Consider the following 25,797-nt stretch of genomic DNA (forward strand, 5'->3'; position numbering starts at 1 on the left):
AAATTGTTTGTTAATTCAAAGTCACTGGGACATGATTTAGGGGCAGGGGCTCAAAATAGTCGTCAAATTTATATGCACTGATAATAATGCAACTTCACATTATATTTCAATGATCTATCACAAGTAGTTCTTTTCATCTAACTCAAGCAGAAAACATAACTATTGATGACGCCACTGTCAGAAAAGCAATCCAAACGTCTGTTTCAGTTACTTTGGTCAATGGAGGAGACTTTTCATTTAGTTACTGAACCATGAAAATGAGGTCAAGGACAAAAAACATATGAGACAAAAAAGTTCATAAAATAGGCATCTGCATTCAAAGTATGAAACATCTAGTTCTACTTTCTGAAAGTTAAAACTTTTTATAAATATTCTATGATGTTGCTGCTGGATTGCAATCACTACATTTTGCAATCTGCATATTTTGCCACAGGCAAGACAAAAATGTGCCATAACAGTTATAACACATCAGAATTTTTATTCAAAATATTTAGCATACAAAATCACCAGGTAATATCACAGATAATTGATAACATTGAAATTTGTCAGCATCATGTAGACATTTAAAACAAATTTAACATTCAATTCATTACAAACAAATTATGTAAGAATATTGACTTAAAATACATCACTATTAAAAGTACCCCTAAACTTTACTAGTTGGTAGTTTCTAAATAACACACTGATCAGGGTAAATAATTTGAAGAAAAATGTAATGGAAAACTGGGATTCATTATGCTCCCTGAAAAAAAAACTAAGAGGATATGATATTTTTCTAAATATACTTTTTTTTATAAGTATATCACAGACGACACAAAGGTGAACAACCTGATAAAATTTCTAAACAATTTTAAGATGTACCTATCAATTACTAATGTACATTTCCTTAGGAACTATCATTTGCTTTTTTTTTTAATTTTCCTATTACATGTACCTTCTGTTATGTGTTTTTTGTTATCTCTACACATAAATACTTCTTAGTAAGTCAGTCAACCATGTTTATCAAAGTTTCATATAATTACTCGCAGAAACCTAATACTAAAAATAAATTAAGGACTGAAAGTGTATATACATAATATTTATGTTATACGGATTTAAGGCGCAATTACAGCATAACGGTAAGTCACCTACCAAAACCAATAACAACAACATCCAATTCATTATAAACAAATCATGTAAGAATACTGACTATAATAAGTACACCCCTTAATTTTACCAGTTGGTAGTTCCTAAATAACAAACTGATTAAAGTAAATAATTTGAAGAAAATGTAACAAAAAACTGGGATTCACTATGCTCCCTGAAAAAAAAACTATAAGGATAAGATAGTCTCCACTTTGTGATTTACCATGCCAGAGTTGTGCAATAATTTATCTCAAAACTGAAAAAGATTTCTATATTATTAATTGAAATTTGCTTTGCCGGAGGACCATGATATTTTTTGAAACATTCCATCTAGCTCAAAATGTATATTTAAATTAGAATCTTTTAATAATTAATCCCAGAGGTAATGATTTATAATTTGAAGGCTGAAAAATCAGCTATATCATCATGTACCACAATTCTTAATTCTTTTTAAATTAAACTTTGACAAGAATAAAATACAAAACTTAAGATAATTATCAAAAAGGTTTAACCAATAAATATAAATGATTGAATGAAACATACAATAATAAATCTTGAATACAAATAACTTCTGCATTGAATACATTTGTGAAAATTACCTCACTTGGCCAAATCACTAATTAAAATTGAAGTTTTCAATTTAGGAATGTCACAAATATAAAAACAAGTGCATTTCCAGGAAAAAATTTATAATTTTTCTTTGTAAATTTTAACTTTTTAAATTAGTTTTAAATTCGATCAGATAAATACACTATGGTCCAAATTAACAACACCAATTGATATTGTCATTAATCATCTAAACATCAATCCTAGCACCATTTCACCCATAACAATTGAATAATGTTTAACAAAGTAAAGGTCATATTGCACAAATATTAATAACTTCTTCCTGTTTGGTGAAACCATCACCAAAGCCTACAGTTTCATCAAGTTCTGGTTCATTGTCACACATTGGGCATAGTTTATTTCTTATTTTTGAGGACCTCATCCAAATAATCAGATTATAGCGTTCTCCAGATTGTATTGGTTTAGCCCCATGCATATGTTGCCCTCTGTGAAGTAACCCTGTATATTTGACATGTTGATATTCTTTGTATTGTGATTGGGCATTGTGTTTTGTTCTCATGTCACCAAAATACAGGTCACCACCTGTAAAACCCTTGCCTAGTGCTACATTTATTGTGACTTCAGCATTGTCATAGTGAAAATTGAGGTCAAGGTCTTCTCCCATCTTGTACTTGACAACAAAGGCTTTATGTGAGTCAAGGTCATCACCACCACATTCAGGAAACAGATGAGCTGTTATTGGTTGAAGATACTTTTCTCGTAATGGTATCAAAAACTCTTCATCAAATCCAATTTCATTCAATAGTAGCTATTAAAAAAAACACATTTTACTAGATTTTAATCAAATTAAGAAAATATTAAGGTAAAAGTTGATTTCACAATCAATGGGCAAATGATGTATACATGGTAGCTATTAACTCATTGACCTATAAATATAGTTTACGATATGTCTTTTATGATGTAAGTCTTTATAGTATCCAATAGCTTTTCAATTTTTGGTAGCTATATGCTGTTGGATGGCTGTTTTAATGACAATTTTTAAAGGCAGTGCTTTAAGGCCTGACTTTCAAGTCATGAGGTTCATCTTTCCTTACGCAAATCTTTGCTGGGGGTCATTTTGCAAGAAATAGATCCGGAAATGTTTAAATTTCTCCTCTACTTTTTGTGGTATGTATTGGTTTTTGTTCCTTTCATTTACATTGGGAAATAAAGAAACGATCAGTGTGTATTGTTCGTTTTAAAAATCAGTTTATTAATGTGTCTTTTGCATTATAAGCAGTCAATCTGATTACAAACTATCATTATTCGAATTCCGTGTGGAAAGAGGTCCGTTCAATTTCGAGTACTATTTGCGATCTAAAGATATTTTAAAATCATTTCACTCGTTGATATAACATGATATTATAATTAAAAGTCGACTGACCGTGAATTATATTGCATAATATACAATTTAAAGTATTTCTGTACGTGAAGCCGTATGACGTTATAGTTATTTTGGTCTCAGTTATGTAAAATATGAAATTATAGTTCCTGAATAGGGTTCCACTAATTAAAGACAAGAAGCGTCAAAAAGTGATAACAATATAATTAATTTAGCGAGAAGAAGCGTCAAGAAGACTATATAGCGACTATACATAAATAAAAAAAATGTCATTGCAACAACTTATTCCCCATAGATATTAAAAAAAACATGCATTATTTTTTATTATAGGGGCGGTTATAAAACATTTTTTATATTACTGTACATTGATAGATAAAAATATGTTTTTATTAAGAAGAAAGGGATTAGTTTTTATTAGATATAAAAAAAAATATATTTTATGCACACGCTAAAAATTGGCCATCAAAACAAAAAAATTTCAATTTCCTTTTAAAGAATTTATTGAATCAAAACCATGCAATATCATTTCCTTTCTAACAGTGAAATTCTTCTTCTTCATAGGGACATATTTGATAGGTGTAGCTTCACCCTATCACATCAAATGAGAATAGCCTCGTGAGAGAATTACGATTCGCTTGTCCCTTGTTAGTTATTGTCGCTTCGTCACTAAATTAAACTTCTTGTCGCTGTTTGTCTCTAAAATTCTTCTTGTCTCTTATTAGTGAGACCAGTCAGTTCCGTCCTTAACTTCCGTTTTTGCACTGCAAAACAATCACACAATTAACGATGCCTAGTCCTTGTTGGTGTGTACCTGAGTGTCATTTAAGAGGAGGACTTGCATTTCTAAATGACTTAATAAGAAGGAAAAGTTGGATCAACGCCATGGCTCAAACGTAGATTGTCATGTGCGATGCAATCGTAGAACCCATATCAATCAGCTGTTGTTTGCAAGGCACATTTTACTGAAAACGACTACGTTCAGGAAACTATTCATGGTAAAACTTTATTTTCTTTAAGAAATATATACTGTTATTTATATAATCGCCATGCAAGTAAACCAAAGTCTGTTTGCAACCGCAATTATCGTTTTAGAATAAAAAGGGGGTGAATTCAAGACGTCATAACTTTTGGGATTACGATTCAATATCATCTGTTTGACATTTTTTGGTTAATACTACAATTGTATGGTTTTTCTACAAGAGATATATTATACTGATAATTATTTTAGCAGTAATTCTGTAAATTTCGGTTGTAATGACAAGAATTCATGAGCTATGCCTCGGGCTTTCTTGAAAAATATCAATGACAATGTAAACAGGAACAAAACATTGACATGAATGATGCTCTCCACCTATGTTATAGTTATTAAGGTATGTGTGTTGCACAAGTCTTTCACAAGTTTCAAAAAAGCTAATGTTATAAAACTTTTTTCAGGGCACATACCCACTTTATAGAGACTTGTCTACTGCCATGCATTCCCATCCTATTTTCATGCACCATTTGTAAGCAAGAGACTGAATGGTTTACAAAATTAAAAATCAGGACGGTGTCCCGTTGGTATATATTGAGTTTGTTAACAGTAAAATTAATCAAACTTAACATCATTTTTATATACATATGCACAGTCAAGGTTCTACAATCTGTCAATAACTGTATCTTGGCATTGCACTAAGTCATTTTTTTTTTTAATTTTTGTAAATGATTCAAACAAATAAATACACATTTTAACATTTGAAATTTTTGAATGTATGAAAAACTTAATTCAAATGTGTTTAAAAGAAAAGAAACATCCAATTCCAATATTTTCACTGAGAATATTAGTGATGACAAATGTTTAGTGATAATTTTGTAAGACTTATTATCTCCCCTACCAGATTTTAGCAATTTAGTTTTGATTATCTCCCCTTAAATTTTTTATCACCAAACCATCAAACAATTATTGTTACCAGTCTTGTATTACAACTCCAGTTTCCGGTGCATGTCAAAACATGGAAGGAAACAAAATAGTCCATTTTTTTCTGATTTTTTTTGTTTGATTATAGGTTTATGCTGAATTGAAACATATATATAGATGTAAAAAATATCTTGCATTTTTTTGGGGATATCAATCCAGGAAAGTGGATCCTTTTTCAAAGATCAGCTGTTTTGCATGTAAGCCTATGGAGCAGTCAATTACAAGACTGCAACCCAAATAGGTTTCAATAGGTCTTGTGCTTACAAGATAGATATATTTAAAAACAAATTATTCCCTTTATAGATCTATAATTTTTATAAAATTTGTATTATAATTACAGTTACCCCATAGTTATTCATGGTGTTTGGTCTGGCTTTTGGACAATCACTGTCTTCAAAATGCTCAAGTTCTTCCATCATAAGTTTACAGTATTCTTCAGTAAAGACAGGTAATGTATAACATTTCTCAGCTAAAATCATACATGTTATATGTAAAAACTTGTAAGCAATACACATACTTGGTAGTAAAGGTGAAAGAGAGAGACTACCAGCTTTAAACCTAAGGAATTAAATTATGTGATGAAATGAATCCTTTTTATATGAGATATAGTCTCATTATCTGTAAACATGATCTTCCTGAATATGCATGAAAAATTTGCCACTGAACTTTAAAATTGCAATTGTTACCAATTATGATGTATTATAATGATGACATTGTATTTATATCTTACATGTATGTTATGTATATATGTTTTAATTTTTTGAAAAAAAAATTAAAAAAAATAAAAATTGTAATTTATCAATATATACCATGTTTACCTTATCATGTCATGCACTCCTTATCATCCAAGTAAAATATCTAAAAAAATTAAAGTTATACTCCATAAATTCTGCAAAGCATTTTGTTCTCACCTGGTCCATTCTGGATCTTTTCAATAACATCAGGACAAGTAGTTTTGGATTCCTTACAAAACTTCACTAAGCTGATAAAATCTTGAGATAAAAATTCTTCCTAGAAAATAATGATTTAATTAATAATATGGAACATATGTAACAGTGAATCTTTTCAATGGAAAAAAAACTAGAATGAAGAAGGAATACACTAGTGTATTTCATATTATGGAAATATTACACTACAGATTGAAAGTACACTTACATATAAACAGTAAAACCTTTGAATTCAAAAAGAATTTGAGAAGTTTATTCATAATTAAAAACATTGATTTGCATTCACAATTTTAGGTTTAAACTAAAAGTAAATGAATTGTGTAAAACAAATTTTATAGTCTAGTCTACAGACCATAATTATATTGACCCCTAGATGTCTATAGGTTTCTCTATCTTTAAACTTCTAAACATCTGTTAAATTTCCTATTCTTAATACTTTTGCTCCTTCTTATGTAGAATACATGTTACTTTACAAATCAAAGCACTGAAACACATACTCTGGATGAAATGCATAGTTTCTTATGCAACAGTATATCAAATACCAATAACAAGCAAAATTTCCTCGTTATGAACACACCTTGTAAAAGAAAACATGATTCAACAGTAAAAAAAATATTGTGGAAGAATTCATTGAAGCAGAAATTTTGACAATTTTAAATAGCAATTCCAAATATATCTCATACCTTTAACTTAAATATCTGAGGATGCTTGGGAATATATTTTTCTTGTATAAGTTTCCTTCTTTCCAAGTAAGCTTGACCAAGAGTTTCTCTTCTATGCAATTCTTTCTTAACCTACAAGAGCAAACAGTAAAGAATACTGTCTAAACATTATTGTTGAGAGATCAATTATAAATGTATTAATCTGCCAAGGTAGCAGTGTATAGTTTTTATACAGCCATGATTAAAGGCATGCAATAACAAGAATGTGTCCATAGTACACAGATGTCCCGCTCACACTATTATTTTCTATGTTCAATGGAATTGTGAAATTGGGATCAAAACTCTAATTTGGCATTATAATATATATAATATAAATTTGTTTATTAAAGTGTCACATATTGATTGCCATAAAACATATACAACAATTATAATATTTACACATAAAACAATCAATATCCAGCCATAAATACTGACTTATGAGACACTAACATTATAAAACTTTATACAATTACTGATCAATAGTTAAAACAACTAAACATTACTCATTAAAATTGTTTCTTATACTTATAAAATTTTCCTATATCGTAGTTCTTATACTTGTAAAATTTTCTTATATTAAAGTTTTTAAAAACAAATTAAAAATCTGAATATATAATAATTTCTTGACTATGATTAAAATTGACGTAAACAATGTAATATAAAGCTTAAAAATTATTGCCTGTATTAAAATTTTCTACTGGTAAAAATACAATTAGAGAGATCATATCATAGGGAACATGTGTACTATGTTTCAATTTGATTGGATTTCAACTTAATTAAAAACAGGAATGATCAAACAAACAGATGCACAGAATTAAAATCATTATACCCTAGTAGGTGGTGCATAAAATACTCTAATGAACATTAGTATTCTCATGATTCAATATGAGGATTAAAATGCTTGACATATATATGGAGTGCCAATAGAAATGCAACTCTGTATTTATCTTAGGAAATTTAGACCATATTAATATTATAAAATTCCACTTTTAAAAAAACAAATTTCAACTTCCCACTGCAAATTCCCACCAAAATGAACCCCTGTGAGTACAGCAAAGATTATCTTTTTTAAGTTAATGAACTTATACTATAACTTTACCTTGGAATTTGTTTAATACTGATTTTGACCCCTTAAGAGACTAATCTCAAGATTCTGGACCGTAAAGAAAGTTGATACAAGACCAAACTGTTACACATGTGGAATGCCTTGAAAGAACATTGTAGTTTTTTAAATAATAAAAGAAACCAAAGGGGGCATGGAATAATCAATATGAAGTGTTGCATTTCTACAAACACTTAGTATGTATGATAGCCTTGGATATATAGATAAATGTTTTAACGGTCTAGAAAAAAATCATTTTGATTTTCATTAAACAATTATTTAAATCATTCAAACAAGGATTGTAATGATGTCAGCTGATAGCAGATGTTTTTTTTTTATTTTAATTGTTAGATTTCTAAGCTCTCTTCTTTTGTTACAAAATTCATTTATATATTACTGATAACAATACCTCACTCAAAACTTCCTTGATCTGATCTTCTGTCACACATCCTTTATTTTTTAATGTCTAAAAAAAAAAATCAGTTACAACATTCAAAATTGAATAAAAATGTCACATTTATGTATCAAAACATGCTTTTTTCCATACCAGCTATTTCATGCAAAGTTAAACTCTATGTAAATGATGTATATTGCCAAATTGATGTTGAGGTAGAGCCAACAACACAAATGTACAGGAAAATGCAAAATATATGATATTCACTTATATTTGGAAGTCAATTGGATCCAACATATCACTGGTCCCCTTATGAATGGGGTTATAACAGTGCAAAAAAAAAGGTTTTCATATAAAAGGATAAGAATCCTCATATCGGGCACAGGACGTTTGCGCTTTTTTACCTGTAAAACGATAGGACATTTGCGCTTCAAATACTATGGACATTTGCGCTTTTAATTTTGATTCACCTGTATTAAATTCACCAGACATTTGCGCTTTTTACCTATAGTCGACTACCTGTAATCTTAATGAGAAGTAAATCATTACATAAATAAATTTAACTTATATTTGTCATTAGTTAGTTCACATTTACACAGTGAACATGGATTTTAAAGTTATAGTGACTAGTAAAGAAAAAAAATGAATATGTCTTGATGGATTTTTATATCGTTTCGACCAAGCCCTAAAAATTGGAGACCTTTCAAGGAGATGTACCGTTGAAAAGGAGAAACTCGATCATTTATTTGAGATGTGGGCTAAGTACCAATCAGGACAGTTAACAAGAGCAAATTTGTTCACTCATTGGGCTTCAAATATCAAGCTAAAACTGACCTGTAATTGTGATGACAGTACTTGATTTTATTTCTGTACATACACTTTAAACATATATCAACAATGTGCTATGACATATGAAGGTGCTATGAATTTTAAACTTTTAACCATAAAGAATGACTTTAACTCTGCCAGGTCAAACCTACCGGTCCCAAGCCCGGATAAAAGAGGAGGCTGGGAAGTTATAGATATATATATATAAAAAAAGCGCAAATGTCCTATGTAAAAAGCGCAAATGTCCATTTTTAAAAAGCGCAAATGTCCTATGTTTTGAAGCGCAAGTGTCCACAAAAAAAAGCGCAAATGTCCTATGAAAAAGCGCAAACGTCCCGTGCCGCTCATATCATGGGTTTTAAATCTATTAATACATTGTGACGTCAAAATGTTGTTCAACATATATATTTGAACCGCCTAACAGAAGTTATAATAATGTCATAATATCTGTTCCTGTTGGAATAAATATTCCATACAATGTATTACGTTAGGAACATTTACTGTAATACTTATTCCAGTGGAAATAATATTCCAGAATATTTTTTTCCATTTAGAACTATTTTGTGACAACAATTTCCATTAAACATGGGTACGAATACACATGAGGTATAAACACATATAATCTGACATCTATGATCTGACAAAGCCATCTTTCCATATACTCATAGAAACCTGAAGGTCCTTATATTAGGGTTGTAAATTAAGTAATGCCCTTTACTGTTAGGCATCAAACAGCCATTTTCGACTACTGTTAGCGTCAAATCGATTTAAAATTTTTTATGGTGATTCGTCAAAATATCCTTGTCGTGATACAGGTCTCAAATAATTGTTGTATTGTTGTCACCGTTATTTTTGGAAAAAAATTAACATGATTCGTCAAAATCTTGCATATTTTATCGTCATGCACCAAAAATTACCGTTAAGTTCGTCACTTGGCAAGAAATTTTAACGGTATTTGTCATTCCCCCATAACCACCCTCTTTTAAGTTATAAATATTTCATTATTGCAAGGATTTGTATACAAATTCTTCATTTCTTGATATCTCTGTTAAAATTTGATACAATCAAAAATAAGTGTGTAAACGATTACGGTGTGCATTTTTACTTTTAAATATTGGTCCAAAAGCTGTTGTTCTGATGTAAACACTACGTGGGTGTTGTATTTCTTTAAGAAAAAGTTGTGAGAGTAAAAGCAACTGCAGACGAAAAATCTCTTCATTGCAGAAGATGCTTTTTTATTCAATGCAATGTTTGGCCTTGTAATGAAAATATTCTGTGGGACAAAACGTTTGAAAGATTTTGTAATTCTTCCTTCTCTAGACTTTCCGTTACTTATACCGACGAGTGCCGGTATCACGAATGGAAATAAAATGTCTGCGCCCATGTAAAAATGACACAAAACTCTGAAAATTTACCTGATGATGTTTGGCTGGTAAACAATTACAATTGAACAATAAGATTTAGTAACCTGAAACATAAAGTTCTCCATGACATGTTTTTGTTGTCATTCTTTTAGTTCATTCAAAAGGATCCTATGATTTTTTTATCTTCATGACATTGACAGATTTGACTCTTAGAAACACACCAAATAATCTGTCTCTTGACCAATGAGTTGGTGCATGTGGCAGTTGCTATCGAATCCAATCTCAATTCACTAAGATTGTCAGTTTTACTGCTGAATGTTGGTGGTTTTCTCAAGGCGCTGCAGCTTCCTCCACAAGTAAAAACTGACAGCCACAAAAAAGCTGAAAGTGGTGTTAAACACCAATTAGCCAATCAGAAGTGGGTGTAAGCTAGCATCTAACTATAATGTATACTTGTATAGGGAAATAGATGTGGCACTAAAATCTTAAACATACACATACAAATGAACCAACATTACCAAAACTAAGACAAAAAAGGTTAGAGGTTCCTTATTTGGGACAGGTACGAAAATGGGCATGGTTCAACTTATTTTGTGAGATGTCAACTCTCCCCTATAACTGTATTTAAGTGGAATAAACACACACATGTATATATAGTATCATGATTAATAATTGTAAATGCCTCCTATTGGACCCTGATTGGAAATATAAAATATTTGATTTGATTTGATATAGTAATGATACCAATCAATGTTAGTCCATTTGTAAACATTTTGTATAATTACTCAAATTTTCTAAAACCAATCTCATGTACAGTAATTTTAACACAACCTCTAAGGATTGATGGACGGAAGCTCCCATTTTACAAAAAAAAAACATGTGTTTGTTGTCCATAGATACAGGTAATTGAAAATTTGAATGAAAACAATTTTCGCAGGATGTCTTGATTGGTTTCCTCAGAACTCTGTAGTATTGGTAGGATGTCTACAAAGTTTACTTTCATTTCTTTGTTTATTTTTTTGGAAAGATTGGAACTTGTTCTAAATCTTTCTTAAGGCACTGGCCTCCCTAACAACACGACAGGTTAGCTACTAAATGTATTCACTGCACTGAAATATAGTTCCCTATAGTTCTCATGTATTTGCACATAATACACATATAAACTGTGAAAAAATGGTATATTTTTGGAGCAGTTCATTCAAGAATGTATGTCATTAAGATGTGTGCATGTGCAGGCTTTTTTAATGAGTTTGATTGAGTATTGATAAAATACTAGTATGATTGACAACTGTCATTATCACCAAACAATCAGAGACAAGGTGGACCTTTAATTACAATGCCCCACCTCCTTAACTGCCAATCAAATTGACCACATTACTTATCAATCTCAGTCTTACATAATTATACAGACCAATATACAAATATTTGACTTCATAATTGAATACACAAATGCATGTATATATATTAGGTGTTTGTATACATATAAGGATGATAGATTTATCCATTGCCCATTACTTTTGATCTACACTACATAAAGTGAATTTACAAAAGTGACTCTGTAAACTATGTCTGAAAGATAAATGATTAATTTAGAATTAACAAGATCTTTAAAAAAAATGTAAAGGTATTCAAGTAACGTCTATAATTTACTTGATAAATTTCCAATAATCATCTGTAATCAACAATTTAGGTTAGTTCACTTATATTTTTTTTTTATCAGTAATTGGCTTGAAACAGTTAGTAAAATTTGAAAAGTTTTAATTTATACATGTATAACAAAAAATTTATTTTTTAAATTTTATTCCCCTTGACAAATGTCTATTAACAATTTTAGTCAGATGAATATATAGAAGAAGTGAATATATAATTTTGCAATCACGAAAGATTTAATCCACATTTCAATAGAATAAGTTTTTTTAATTTGTTTACGTTGAAAAGTACATAAATAAATGTAATTTTCAGTATTAGTGCTTTATTTAAATGTTCTTTTTTTGTCCCCACCATACCTTGATATGAAATTATTCAAACTACTCTTCCAATCTTTCCATGAGTGATATCCATCACTTTGATTTCATCTGTTTCTCAGAGTTGCATGATTTTAAATAACCATTTGAATTAAGGCAATTTTTTACATATTGCACATAATGACATTAACTCTAGTATGCCTTTCATGTTGTTGGGATTGATTAAAGGAAATTCTGATTTGATATAAATATATGTATAGAAATTCTTAATTTTATTAATATAAATGCAGCGGAATTAAAGTTTTATAGGATTGTAGATCTGCTTTGTTTAATCACCTTAGTCCTTTCAAAACTAAACTATATTGTTTTCAATAGCAGTTGGTTAAAATTTCTGACCAGTTGTACAGCTTGTTTTGATAAAAAAAATTGTAATTTATTCAAAATTTTGATAAAAGGCTATAGGTGGAGAGCAACACTTACATCAAGTCACAGACACTGTAAAATTTTCAAAATGTTCCAAATTACAATTTTAACAGTTTAGTATAAATCAAGCTATATTATAATCATGGTATTTCTGTTTTACAGATAAGGGAATGTGACATCTATAAAGAAGAATTTGACACTTGTAAAAGTAAGTAAATAAGGGGGCCTGGAACTAAACAGAGGTAAATGGATACTCAATACATTTGGTTTAAGTGTTCAAAAACCATTCCAAAATTGTCATGTATGCTGTCTAAAATGGGAGGTAGGATGGAACAGGAATAGCTTAGTCAATAGTAAATATAACTACATAATTAACAAACAAGTTAAGTAACACACCATAAAATTATGCATTCATTCATAATTCAGTCAGATCTATTTAATGTATGAACAGAAGTTTGGTATGGTTTCTTAAAATTCATGGTATTTTAAAAGATATTCAATTAACTACTTCTTGTACTATAGCTATACTGAGATCATCAGAATGGATAGCAATGCATACTTAGAATTGAAGACAAGGAAAAGGACATCCTAAATATAAAAAAAGAAGATGTAGTATGATTGCCAATATAAAGACAACTCACAAGAGACCAAATGACACAGTTATTAACAACTACAGGTCGACCTTCAACAATGAGCAAAGCCCATATCACATATTCAGCTATAAAAGGCACAGAAATGATAAATGATAAATGTAAAATAATTGAAACAATAAATATAACGGTCTAATTATTAAAATGAACAAAAAAAAATAATGAAAAATATGTAACACAGCATAATACAAGAACCACTGAATTACAAAATCCTGACTTAGTACAGGCAAATACAGAATATGGCTGGGTTAAAGTCTAATGTCTGTCTTTCATGTCTACCCTGGCACTCTTACTGTCTTACATGTTTTTAAGGCTTGAAAGCACTCTTTATAGACGATCATATATCTAAATTTTAACTTAAAAGTCCCATGATATTTCTTATTAGTATTAGTTAGTTATTTGAATTTTTTATTTTATTACAGGTCGTAAAGGTAGGAGACACCAATGGTATACATTAGGATGTAAATTAGATTGTTCAAAATGGGAAGATGATTACAAGAACTGTTTACTGTATACAAAGTCCAATGATGTTGAAGCTGCTGTAAGTTTATTATTCTGGTTTGATTGACTGGTTGATTTGTATTATGTTTACCATGTGACGATGTCTACTGGCAACTACCTCATAGATATAAGAAGATGTGGTATGAGTACAAATGAGACAACTCTCCATCCAAGTCACAATTTGTAAATATCATTATATAATTCATTATAGTTAAAAGAATGGTCTTCAACATGCAGGGTTGGCAAAAACCCGGGTTTTATGAGTATCGCCCAGCCCAGTGGGAAATACTGGGAAAACCCAGGTTTTACTGGGTTTTAGTGGGTAATACTGGGCAATACTGGGTAATAAAAAATTGGTCTGAATTTTAAAGAGGATTCAGTGATAAACACAAATGCAATACATTTAATAAATATTTATACCCTATTTTGTTTCTTTAGCATTTGCCTAGATTGGCAAACTGTAAATAGAAAGCAAATAAATCATTTTTTTCAAATGAATATAGCTCCTATTAAGAATTAACAATTACATGTATTAAAGAAATATCACATTTAAATAATGAATATGTACTGTCACTAATTAATAAGTAATTATTCAGATTAGAACACAGGTTTGTTTATGTAACAATAATCAGTCCTTTCAATTTTATAAGTGTTAATGGCATGACCCTGTAGGGTGTTTATTTAGCAATATGAATGTATAACAATTAAAATTAACAATTCACTTAAACACTGCAATAAAATGCATTTTTCAAAGTTTGGATTATTGAAACAATACTTAGTAATTAAAAGGTATCTTTAAATGTTCAAATCTTGCATTCTGCCTACATATAAAATTAATAGAGAAGAGAATGAAATTGAATTTTTCATTCTTCAGAAATGACTGTCAATGGTTATCTGTATAAAAAGTATATATTTAGCTGTTATACTATGAAACTATAACAAGTCTTTACTATTATGTGTTAAAATAAGCTTAAAAAATCATATTGCCCAGTAATGCCCACTATAACCTATTTCTGGGAGTATTGCCCAGCCCGGGAAAACCCGGGAATTCCCGGGTGGGTAATACTTTGCCAACCCTGTCAACATGGAGCCTAGGCCCACACTGAACAAACTATAAAAAGGCAGGTTATTTAGACTGTCACTAGAAAATAAGGATATGTGTGATAGGGTCCAAAATTTTGCCAAGCAACATGTCACTTCAGGACCTCTCAGATGGTTGTTTCAGGGTTTCTTTAAGCTAGAATTTCACTATCTCTTCACAAAGGCATAGGATTTAATGTCATATCCCTGATGAGAAGAGGCTGCATATTTATATATTCCACACTGCAAAACAAATGTGCCACTTTAGGAAAGGTTGAACTGCAGAAACATAAGAAGACAAATGATGACTTAATTCTATACAATTGGGTTTTATTCTTGGTGTTTATTCTTGTTATGAACTAAATTGTTGTAATATATGTTCCCTTTGAAAAAGTAATACCCATAGTAGTGTAAATCATGCTAAAGCAAGAAAAACTCAACAAATTATAGTTGAACATTGTATGCTATATCTCTTTTTATATATGTATCTGTAGGTATAATATTTCTTACACTTTAACATCTTCTATTTATTCATTTCAGAATAAGATAATTGAAAATGAAAAAGAAAGGTATTTTGCAAGAAGAAAAGCATCATTAGCAAACAATATGTGGGAATATAGAGACAGTCCACCTGAAGATTGGAACAAACCAGTACCAGGCTGGGAGAACAAAGTTTCATTGTTTAAAGCTTATAATATGGGCAAAAAACCTATACCTCAAGAGGAAGAGACGTCTTCATGTACAATATTATGATAGAGGATATGATTAGGATTTTAAAATTGTATAGCAGTTGTTTTGTGGATTTGTTTACCAAAAGTGAAACTTGATAGTTGTGTGTTTTTTAAACTGTGAAATTCATGTAGTCTGAAGGAAGACTTATTTTTTAAAACGGTTGTCACATACCAGTACCTGGCTGATCAGCTCATTATAACATCTTTCCAGTTGACATCTATGTAATATAGAACAAATATTATACAAATTACAGGAGAGATAAATTTATTGTGGTTTATTTTGTACATATTTATTGCCATCATTGCTTTGCTGACAGATGAAATGCATTTTCACCGCATCTCCAAAGACACACAAGATTCACTGTAGATTGAGCTTTTGATTTTGCCATTTGATTAGGGACTTTCCACTTTGAATTTTCCAAGGAGTTCAGTAATTTTGTTATTTTACTTTTGGCCTGACTTATTTTCCAACCATTTTTATTTGATTTGCTGAAGTTTTATTGTATTTTTTTGTCAGTTATAACTGAATTGCATTATGATCTTGTAACATCAAATCAAAATGTTCAGCATTATGAAATTTTATCAATTAGCCTGAAATGATCCATCAAGTTCTCCATGTTCATAGTGCAAGACAGAGCGCACAATGTTTGAAATCTTCTGTCTGTATGAATTCTTCATTACAGTAAAAACTCAAAACAGCAGTGAATCCAAAATCATACATTTTCTATTTTCTCCTTCAAATATGCACAATAATCCTTTCAGGGTTTTTGGGATATGATTGCTTTTAAGCAATCTGTAGACTTATACAATTGACTCAGGGCACTCACGTCAACCGTTTTATTCTAAACATCAAGGAACATCTCAGATTCTTGAGATTGTCTTGCTTTAAATGGTATAAAAACAAAAGGATTGAATTTAAACAACTGTCCTCATATCCTTCATGTTTCGATATTTCCCTTGACTTGTATGCATGTTTTTTACAACACAGAAAATCAGAATTAAGAAGTATTTATATTTAGTGTTTTTATAAATTTAGAAACATGTCCAAGGGAATTCCCCAGATTTGATAACATGTGAGAGTTCTCCGCATTCCAATCGATAAATCTATTTCTGTCATATAAGAACTGAAGTGGAGTTTTCTTATATGTCACCGTTATAAAACTGATATTTGATATTGTACTTCCATAAAGAAATGAAGGTCTTTTAATTAACATTTAATATACATCCTTGCTACAAATCACAAGTCTAGGGTCTACATTGGCTAGAGGTATAGGGGGAGGGTTGAGTTGAGATCTCATAAACATGTTTAACCCCGCCGCATTTTTGCGCCTGTCCCAAGTCAGGAGCCTCTGGCCTTTGTTAGTCTTGTATTATTTCAATTTTAGTGTCTTGTGTACAATTTGGAAATTAGTATGGCCTTAATTATCACTGAACTAGTATATATTTGTTTAGGGGCCAGCTGAGGGACGCCTCCAGGTGCAGGAATTTCTCACTACATTGAAGACCTGTTGGTGACCTTCCGCTGTTGTTTTTTCTATGGTCGAGTTGTTGTCTCTTTGACACATTCCCCATTTCCATTCTTAATTTTATTTATTTAGGTTATTATGCGCATGCGTATAGTTTTCTTGACTTGAAGGGGTCAGACTTGGGGTAATTGTAATTGTAATCGTTAATCAGCTGTAATTGATTACAATTTTTCAAGTAATCACTGTAATCATTAATCAGCCAAATATCTGATTACATGTAATTTAATTTAATCAATTACTTTTCAAAATACCCTGTAATCCTGATTACTATTTGATAACATTCTGATTACAATGAAAAAAATCTAAAATTGTGTTTTTGGTCATTAAATGAACCTCTTTGTTATTCATATTTGATAAATATTTAACATGCTAAAATGGTTTGGTTTACTGTAAGCATGTTTTCTTCAGTAAAAAAATAAACTGTCACAGTATTGAAAAGTCATCATTAGCCTAAGCAGAGACATGTAATACAATTATGTACCTTTTGTCTTAGTAAAAGATATTGTAGATATTATATTCATCATTTAATGATCTTCATATTAATATTTGATAATAACTGTTATATATTCAAGTAATACTTTTCTTTAACACTAAATTATAATCTTTTGTTAATTTTTGTGATTTTTGTCAACTTTGAATTGACAGGTAGGAGACTAATTAAGGTTTGTTTTTATTGCAATTACCAATTGAGTATAGCTGTAGGGAAATATATATGATAAAAGATAAATCAGACATGAAAATTTGTCTAATTAGCACAAACTAAATTAAAAGTTGGACAAATATGTTGTTTAAATTTTTTTTTAAATGTATTTGGACTGGACATGTAAAATGCAATGATTTTTAGTACTTATATATTGTTTAAAATTTGATTAGACATTTCTATTAAAATTTAACAAAGTTTTAACTGGTAACTTTATTTCATCCATATTTTAACTTCCATAAACTGCACCTTGGAATACATATAAACAGAGACATATAATACAAGAGATTGGCAACTCGGCGAAATCCCGTAATATCACACGGCCACATTTAAACCTCGCAAGATCTCTTTGGGTAATAGAGTTATTATCAAAGTATTAAAAGTACTCGAGGTAATGGTGAATGTTTAAGCATAAATTAACTGTTTCAGTGTTAAATTTAACATAATTAATTAAATAATTTGAGTTCATACATTCATAATTATTTATTTCAATGTCCTTTTAATTTTTATTTGTATTATTTGTATTATTGAAAAAGAGACATAATTTGATATTGAATTAAAAAAAAACAATATTAAATAATTAACACTTAATAAATTGTATCAGAGTTCATTTTATTTGATACTTTCACAATGGGTTTCTATTAAATATACACCTGTCTCGGAGACATAATTTCACAGTGTAACATGTATATTAGGCTTGAATTATTCGATGGTCAGGTAAATCACAACCTGTTAAAACTGAAGAGTTTTATTTGACACCTGGTACACAAGAAGTTGTTACACCACAGGTGTCCACACTATTTCCGAAAATACTATTTACAAAATATATAAAATTAATTAATGTGTAGAAAAAAAATAATTAATTTGTTTGTTTATCGTTAATCATAATCGACTTCGTCTTATATTCATAATTTGTATAGATCATTAAAAATTGAATACTTATTGTGTTCATTTTTAATTTGGCTGATTAAGTTTTTTTCTATGATTGTCGGTAAATTGTTTTCTAAGTGTGTTTTTTTTTCAAAATTTACATTATGAGCTTGCATTGAGTTTTTTTTTATGATTGTCGGTTTATTTATGGTTTCTCCTTTTCACGGATTGTGTATTTAGGACTTACATTTAATGATCATTTAATAGAAAATGGCAATATAAGTCTCACTTTTGACCTCGAATAGAAAGAGATTAAACCATATTTTAAGTGATTGATATCTAAATGTTTCGAAATGTACACGTTTCCCTTCTTTCTTTCTTTTTAACTTTTGGACTAGTTAAAATCTCCTTTTAGTTTTGAAACGGACATGCACATGTGTAAATAGTTTTACAACTATTTGACTTGATTTGTAAGTCAAAACCTTTTTGTTTTACTTTATACAAACTGTACGAAAATGCGCCTACCTTTGTTGTTGATCAGGCTGATTTAATTGATGGTTGCCTAACGTCCAGTGGAAAATATTTCATGGCATATTTTTAATATATTGATGTGCGAGTGTATGACATTTCTTTTCTGTACAGTATATGCAATATAATATTGAACTCTCCACAAGAAACCAAATGATACAGACATTAACAACTGTAGGTAACCATAAGGCTCTTAGCAATGAGTAAAATTCATACTGCACTGCAAACTATACAAGGTCTATTTACATGTATGAAAAAGGTTTAACAATTCAAACAAGAAAACTAACCGCCCGATTTATGTACAAAAAAATCCAAATATGATATACAGCAACAAACCACAAGTGAATTACAGGCTTCTTACTTTGGAAAGACACAAAGATAATAAAGGCATGATAATATATTTCACCATTATCACAAGCAGTACAATTTTATGTTTTCGTTTGTTTTTTGTTTGTTATGTTTCCCCCCCCCCCCCCCACAGTAAGCATCTACAAATCATATAAACCAATTAATGTATTATATGTCTCTGATATAAAGTATGAAAGAGGTCAGAAGACAAACAAAAAACTCTTTATAAATCTTTATTTAATTTAATTCAAAATAATTCAGAGATCATTGGTGATAAAGTGTAATGTATAATAACCAGTGACACAATGTTCATGTATGTATATGTAGGGAAATTTGGTGTTTATTAAATAGATGAAGTTTGAAGTTATCATTTTATAATGTATCAAATAAAATACTTTCTCAAAAACGCTATAGATATATTGAACGTTTATTCATTCACATCATTCAAAATGTTTTGTTTTTAAATTCATTGTAATCAGATGTAATCATGATTACTTTGCCAATGTAATCATTAATTTAATCAGATACTTTCAGAAATGATGTAATCATTAATTTAATTTAATCGTACAAATGACCAAGTAATTGTAATTTAATCAATTACATTGCAAGTAATCAGACCCATCTCTGGAAGGGGTATCAGATTGAATGGTTGCTCTGGATTCCCCACTTCATTGATTAATTTGAAACTCACAAGATCCTTTATATGTCTGTTTGCTATTGAGGGTTATTGCTGTTGCATAATTTTAAATCATATGCATCATTTAAAATAAAATAAATGTAGTCCACAACGTAAAGGTGCAACTAGTACACCCCTCAGCCAAATGGAGTCTTTCGTATTATCGCTTCAAGTTGTCTCCCTTCCGTAATTTACTTTCGTCAAACGATGATACGTCAACAAAAATCAACTCTTTCTGTCGATAGACGTTGTTTGATATTAAAACCAATCACAATTTAAACAGAGGAATGTGTACGGAAAGGAGTCATGCCCACTGACCCAAAGGAAATTAAATATTTAAAGAGTTAGGAATGGGGTTCCACCTAGAATTCACGTAGGAAAATAGGTGATAAGGTACGAAGTGATATACCTTCTCTCACTCTCAGTGACTACTGTGGAAAGTCAACTTGGAATTGATAGTACAAAAATAAAACACAATAAGTACATTGTTCATACACTTGTATCGAGGATTGGCTATTTTTAAAGTTGATTAACTATTCAGATTATGTAAATTACATTTTACGAGCATTTTACACGTGCAGTTGAATTATTTTTTTAAATAATACTAATACATGTATCAATGAAAACAATGGCAATCGTATCCCTCAGAGCAATCGCTCTTTGATTATTGATTAATTTTTCATTGCTTAACGTCCTTCTGGATTTTGAAAGAGCTGCCATCTTGTTGTTATAAAAACAGGATGTTTCCTATTTCTAAAGGACATACACTTTCAGATGCAAATTTTGAAATCTTTTTCAGTTCGTTGTTTAGAAACAGATGGTTTGCACTAAAAAAATGGGTCAATTTGGTATTTCTGATTACTAGGTACCAAAATTATGACTAATGGATATACACTTGTGAGACTTCTTCCTCATTCAAATGTACCATCTCCTTATAAACGACCACAGAATTGAAATTAATTTACTATCTGTCAAATATAACACCAACTCTGTCCAAACCAAATTGGTTTTTCTAAATACCAAAATTAAAACAGTCACACTAGTAAAACATATTACTTCCACTTTCATGGGCAGTACCTGCCTCGTATAAATGAAAATATAAATCAAAAGTTGTCAGTCAGAAATGACTGATAGAATGGAGATATTTGGAGCTTGAATTTTTGCAGACAGACATTTTAAACTTGTTAGTGATGCACCATCTGGTAGTTACAAAGTTAGGGTTCTGAACTTAACACCAATTTGCAAATCAAATTTGTTAATGGGTGGCATAACTAGAAAAAAGAGTTGTGAACAAATAGCAGAGGGACATTCAAACTCGCAAGTCAAACTGACAATGTCATGGCTAAAAATGAAAAAGACCCAATAGCCAAACAATAGCATACAAAACAGCAAAGAAAACCAAAAACTGAGCAAAATGAACCCCAATAAAAACCTGGGGTGACCTAGAAAGTTTATACCTTATCTCATACCATGACAGCCTCTAGCATCTACCTTCTCAGCAAAATAATCCAATCAAAAACTGTGAAAAAGCTGGTTTGGACTGTGCTGCATCTAGACAATAAGGGCTTTCTATGAGACAAATAATAAGTTTAAATCATCAATTTATTGTTTGTTATAAATTTCAATAAATAAGCCATATGTTTATACAAATTGCCATTTTAAAATCTGAAAATATAAAAAACTTTAAATAGATATAAATGAAATTGAAGAAATTATTAGGAAATAGTTGATTGAAATTTCAACATAGTTAATGGTTTAGATGTGACTTTGAACCATTATTATTTAACCTATAAAACATGTTTATTTTTCAAAATTTCTTGATCATGTACTCTCCTTACATGACATTTTTTTGGGATGTGTATTGCCAAATACGCTCTAAGAAATTATCTTTACATAGGGAAAAACTTAATAATTCAAATTTGATATGTCCAAAATATCTCAATTGGCCAAAGGAACAATTAGTTCAATTAAAAGCATTTTAATTACTGTATCATATGTTTAAGGTGGTACATAACACTACAGGGAGATAACTCTGTAAAGTCAGCTAAACGTTTTAATTACATTATGCTGTAAAAGGATTATTAAGCTTCTCAATAATCAAAATTGGTGTTTGTCAAATTGCTATATAACCAGTGTAATTTTTCTGGCAAAACGGTTGGTTCAAAATTTTTGAAATTTTTTTATTTTTGTTAAAGGGACAAAGTAAATACTTTGACAAAATTTCATGAAAATTAAACGAGCCAAATTAATTTTAGTGAAAGTGTTGGGTACCACCTTAATACAAAGAAGAGGAAATAATTAATGTTATTTTGTGAGATTCTTGTAAATGGTTAGGTGTATTACACAGATAAAATGTTTTTTTATATTTTCATTGATAATAAACAATGTAAAAGGGACTTTAAAATCTTTAACATCTATAATAAAAATATACATTTTGTAAAAATATATCTATATATATACAGTGCATATGCATTAAAGACTATCACAAAAATGTAACAAGTAATCTTGCATTCCTATAACAAGTGCAATGAACACAATACCAGACTAGAACACAACATACAACATGCATCTATCACTCAATGAATTTACATCTATAAATATATTTAGATAAAAACTGTCATGAATAATAAATAGTGATAATTTTATATTCAGCAAGAAAACAAATAAACATAAGAAAGCTGGAATGTGCCTTAAACAAATAGCAGGAACATGATAACCCAACTTTACTGTACCATTTATGAGTGATTGTTAATGAAATTTGTATGGTTATTGCTTGCCTCTAATTATGAACCAAGCTGTGACTGAAAACAGTAGAATCACTGATACATTTTAAAGATAAAAGTAGACTAGAAAGATGAAGCAAAGTTTTTGGGACAAAATGTGTCATCTGCTGCAGCCATTCATTCAAAAGCATTACATATCTTCAGCAGACTATATCTAATTAAGCAAACAAGGTGCAATACTTTCTGCCATTGATCCAGGAATTTGGAATATTATATTCCATCCAGCTAGTGAGTAGTAAAAAATTTGAACAGATCTATACTATAAAATACATAAATGTATATTTTCAAATCAATTAGGGGCATACGCCCTCACCACTGACTTATTTGGGAATTTAAGTTCTGCTTACAGATTATTGTGTGAGCCATTGTAAAAACCAAATAAGATACAATCCAAATTAATTTTAAAAGGAAATATGATTCTTGTAGATAATTTCATGGAAGCCTGTTGGATTCCATTGATTATATTTAAAAAGTGTATTAGCATTATTAGGTCCCTTTCAATAATATGTAGAGAGTTCATTTTAAGCTTAATAAAAGACCAATAGAACCTTACTATAAATTTAACATTTCATATTCTTTATAAAAACAGCTCTTCCCAATAAAGGGTAAAAAATTTACAATAGAAACAGAAAATTATCATCATTACTTATTACCTCTTCTGTGATGTGGAAAACAAAATGTATTATCTCTTGTTAAATTATATTATAGCAAGAAGCCTGTTTTGCTGAGGAAATAAATAAATACCTCATATTCATGATAGAAAATATTTATAGATTATCGTTGGTCATCTCAAAGTGATTGATCTCGCTTGAGCCAGTATGGCAAAAGTGACAAAAGCAATTGAGTTGGGATGACCAATGATAATCTGTTTATTGCTATTTCACCTATGAAAGCGTTGTTTATTTCAGTGGCAAAGGCACATGCATTCTTATTTTCTAGCGATAAATTTTCAATTCACTCTACTGTGCTGAGAAAGGAAATTATCAGTTAATAAGATCAAAGGAAAATTTTGAAATATAGCGATAAATATGATTAACAATTTGGATGTGTTGGAGATATGAGATCTTTTTAGATTTTATCACATGATACAATAATAAATGTACAACTTTAAAAATAATGTTCAACCAAACTTCCTGCACCTATGATTGAATATAGCACTATCATTACTCATTCCCAATTCTAATATATCCTTGTAAACAACGAGTATTGTTATAAAATTAATGTTCAACCTTCACCTATTTTTTGGCAGACTTACAATTGAATATAGCACTATTATTTCTCTTTTCTAAATTTCATACTAATGAGTATCGTTCATTTAAAAAAAAAAAAAAGAACAAAAGCAACGGTGAAAAGAACAGACTGCACTATTATCTTAATACAACTGCAAATTCTCTTCATATAAAATGTTGAACTGATCACATCCTTATGGGATAAAATCTTTTTACATAATAACAGTAAATGTACAAGAATATACATAATCTCACAGCCTTATTTGGTGAACACAAATATCATACATAACACTTCTTAATGTTATATATTCTATGGCACTAGAATATCTAAGAAAAAATATAACATTTAAAATAAAAAAAAAGTTTCTAACTAATGAATCAAAATTTGAAATGTTTTTTTGAGATTCAGGAATTTTAATAAAATTATATTGATCTTTTCACATTTTTTTGACGAAGCTCATGGATTTCAAACAAAATTTATAATTTGAGATTCCTTGGTTACATTATGCAGATTACGACCATTTTCCCTCTTTTTTATACGCCCGTCGTCTTTTAGACGGGACGTATTATGGTATACCGTTGTCCGTCCGTCCGTCCGTCGTCCACACTTCGGACAATAACTCAAAAACACTTTCACCAATTTCCATGAAACTTAAGTGAATTGTTTATATCTATTGACGTAAGCTCCCTTTCGTTTTTTTTTTATTTCAGATTTTAAGTTTTGGATTTATGGTGCTTTATTCATAAAAAAGGGGTGATTTTCAACACTTCGGACAATAACTCAAAAAGGCTTTCACCAATGTCCATGAAACTTTGGTGAATTGTTTATATCTATTGATGTAAGCTCCCTTTCAATTTTTATAAATTTCAGATTTTAAGTTTTGGATTTATGGGGCTTTATTCATAAAAAAGGGGGGATTTTCAACACTTCGGACAATAACTCAAAAAGGCTTTCACCAATGTCCATGAAACTTTGGTGAATTGTTTATATCTATTGATGTAAGCTCCCTTTCAATTTTTATAAATTTCAGATTTTAAGTTTTGGATTTGTTGGGCTTTATTCATAAAAAAAGGGGGATTTTCAACACTTCGGACAATAACTCAAAAAGGCTTTCACCAATGTCCATGAAACTTTGGTGAATTGTTTATATCTATTGATGTAAGCTCCCTTTCAATTTTTATAAATTTCAGATTTTAAGTTTTGGATTTATGGGGCTTTATTCATAAAAAAAGGGGGATTTTCAACACTTCGGACAATAACTCAAAAAGGCTTTCACCAATGTCCATGAAACTTTGGTGAATTGTTTATATCTATTGATGTAAGCTCCCTTTCAATTTTTTTATAAATTTCAGATTTTACATTTCTGTGTTATGTATTTTTATGCTTAAAAAAGAAATGATTTTTCAATTTTGGGACAATAACTA

General features: G+C 29.9%; 2 protein-coding genes across 2 annotated transcripts; one reads left to right on the forward strand and one right to left on the reverse strand.

Annotated features, from left to right (window-relative positions):
• Positions 1 to 1,871: 1,871 nt before the first annotated feature.
• On the reverse strand, positions 1,872 to 10,294 carry LOC143065173 (2-oxoglutarate and iron-dependent oxygenase domain-containing protein 2-like). Its single transcript, XM_076238590.1, has 6 exons — positions 10,105 to 10,294; positions 8,187 to 8,243; positions 6,658 to 6,768; positions 5,939 to 6,038; positions 5,372 to 5,496; positions 1,872 to 2,500 (listed from the first exon to the last, which is right to left on the reverse strand). Exons 1-6 carry the CDS (start codon positions 10,216 to 10,218, stop codon positions 1,985 to 1,987), a joined length of 1,023 nt encoding a protein of 340 aa, XP_076094705.1. The 5' UTR covers positions 10,219 to 10,294; the 3' UTR covers positions 1,872 to 1,984.
• A 22-nt stretch (positions 10,295 to 10,316) lies between these two features.
• On the forward strand, positions 10,317 to 15,980 carry LOC143065182 (synaptic plasticity regulator PANTS-like). Its single transcript, XM_076238601.1, has 4 exons — positions 10,317 to 10,431; positions 12,913 to 12,958; positions 13,823 to 13,941; positions 15,522 to 15,980. Exons 1-4 carry the CDS (start codon positions 10,390 to 10,392, stop codon positions 15,732 to 15,734), a joined length of 420 nt encoding a protein of 139 aa, XP_076094716.1. The 5' UTR covers positions 10,317 to 10,389; the 3' UTR covers positions 15,735 to 15,980.
• Positions 15,981 to 25,797: the final 9,817 nt, after the last annotated feature.

The sequence above is a fragment of the Mytilus galloprovincialis genome, chromosome 1 (assembly GCF_965363235.1).
Source record: "Mytilus galloprovincialis chromosome 1, xbMytGall1.hap1.1, whole genome shotgun sequence".
Classification (NCBI taxonomy): domain Eukaryota; kingdom Metazoa; phylum Mollusca; class Bivalvia; order Mytilida; family Mytilidae; genus Mytilus; species Mytilus galloprovincialis.

Excerpts from the sequence above, each read along its gene's own strand:
- LOC143065173 (XM_076238590.1), bottom strand. The coding sequence starts at position 10,218 with ATGAAGAGATTTTTCGTCTGCAGTTGCTTTTACTCTCACAACTTTTTC. Across the intron at positions 6,769-8,186 it reads TCAAGGAAGTTTTGAGTGAG|GTTAAGAAAGAATTGCATAG; the intron begins GTATTGTTATCA and ends TTGCTCTTGTAG. Across the intron at positions 2,501-5,371 it reads ACACCATGAATAACTATGGG|CTACTATTGAATGAAATTGG; the intron begins GTAACTGTAATT and ends TTTTTTTAATAG.
- LOC143065182 (XM_076238601.1), top strand. The coding sequence starts at position 10,390 with ATGACACAAAACTCTGAAAATTTACCTGATGATGTTTGGCTG. Across the intron at positions 12,959-13,822 it reads AGAATTTGACACTTGTAAAA|GTCGTAAAGGTAGGAGACAC; the intron begins GTAAGTAAATAA and ends ATTTTATTACAG. Across the intron at positions 13,942-15,521 it reads CCAATGATGTTGAAGCTGCT|AATAAGATAATTGAAAATGA; the intron begins GTAAGTTTATTA and ends TATTCATTTCAG.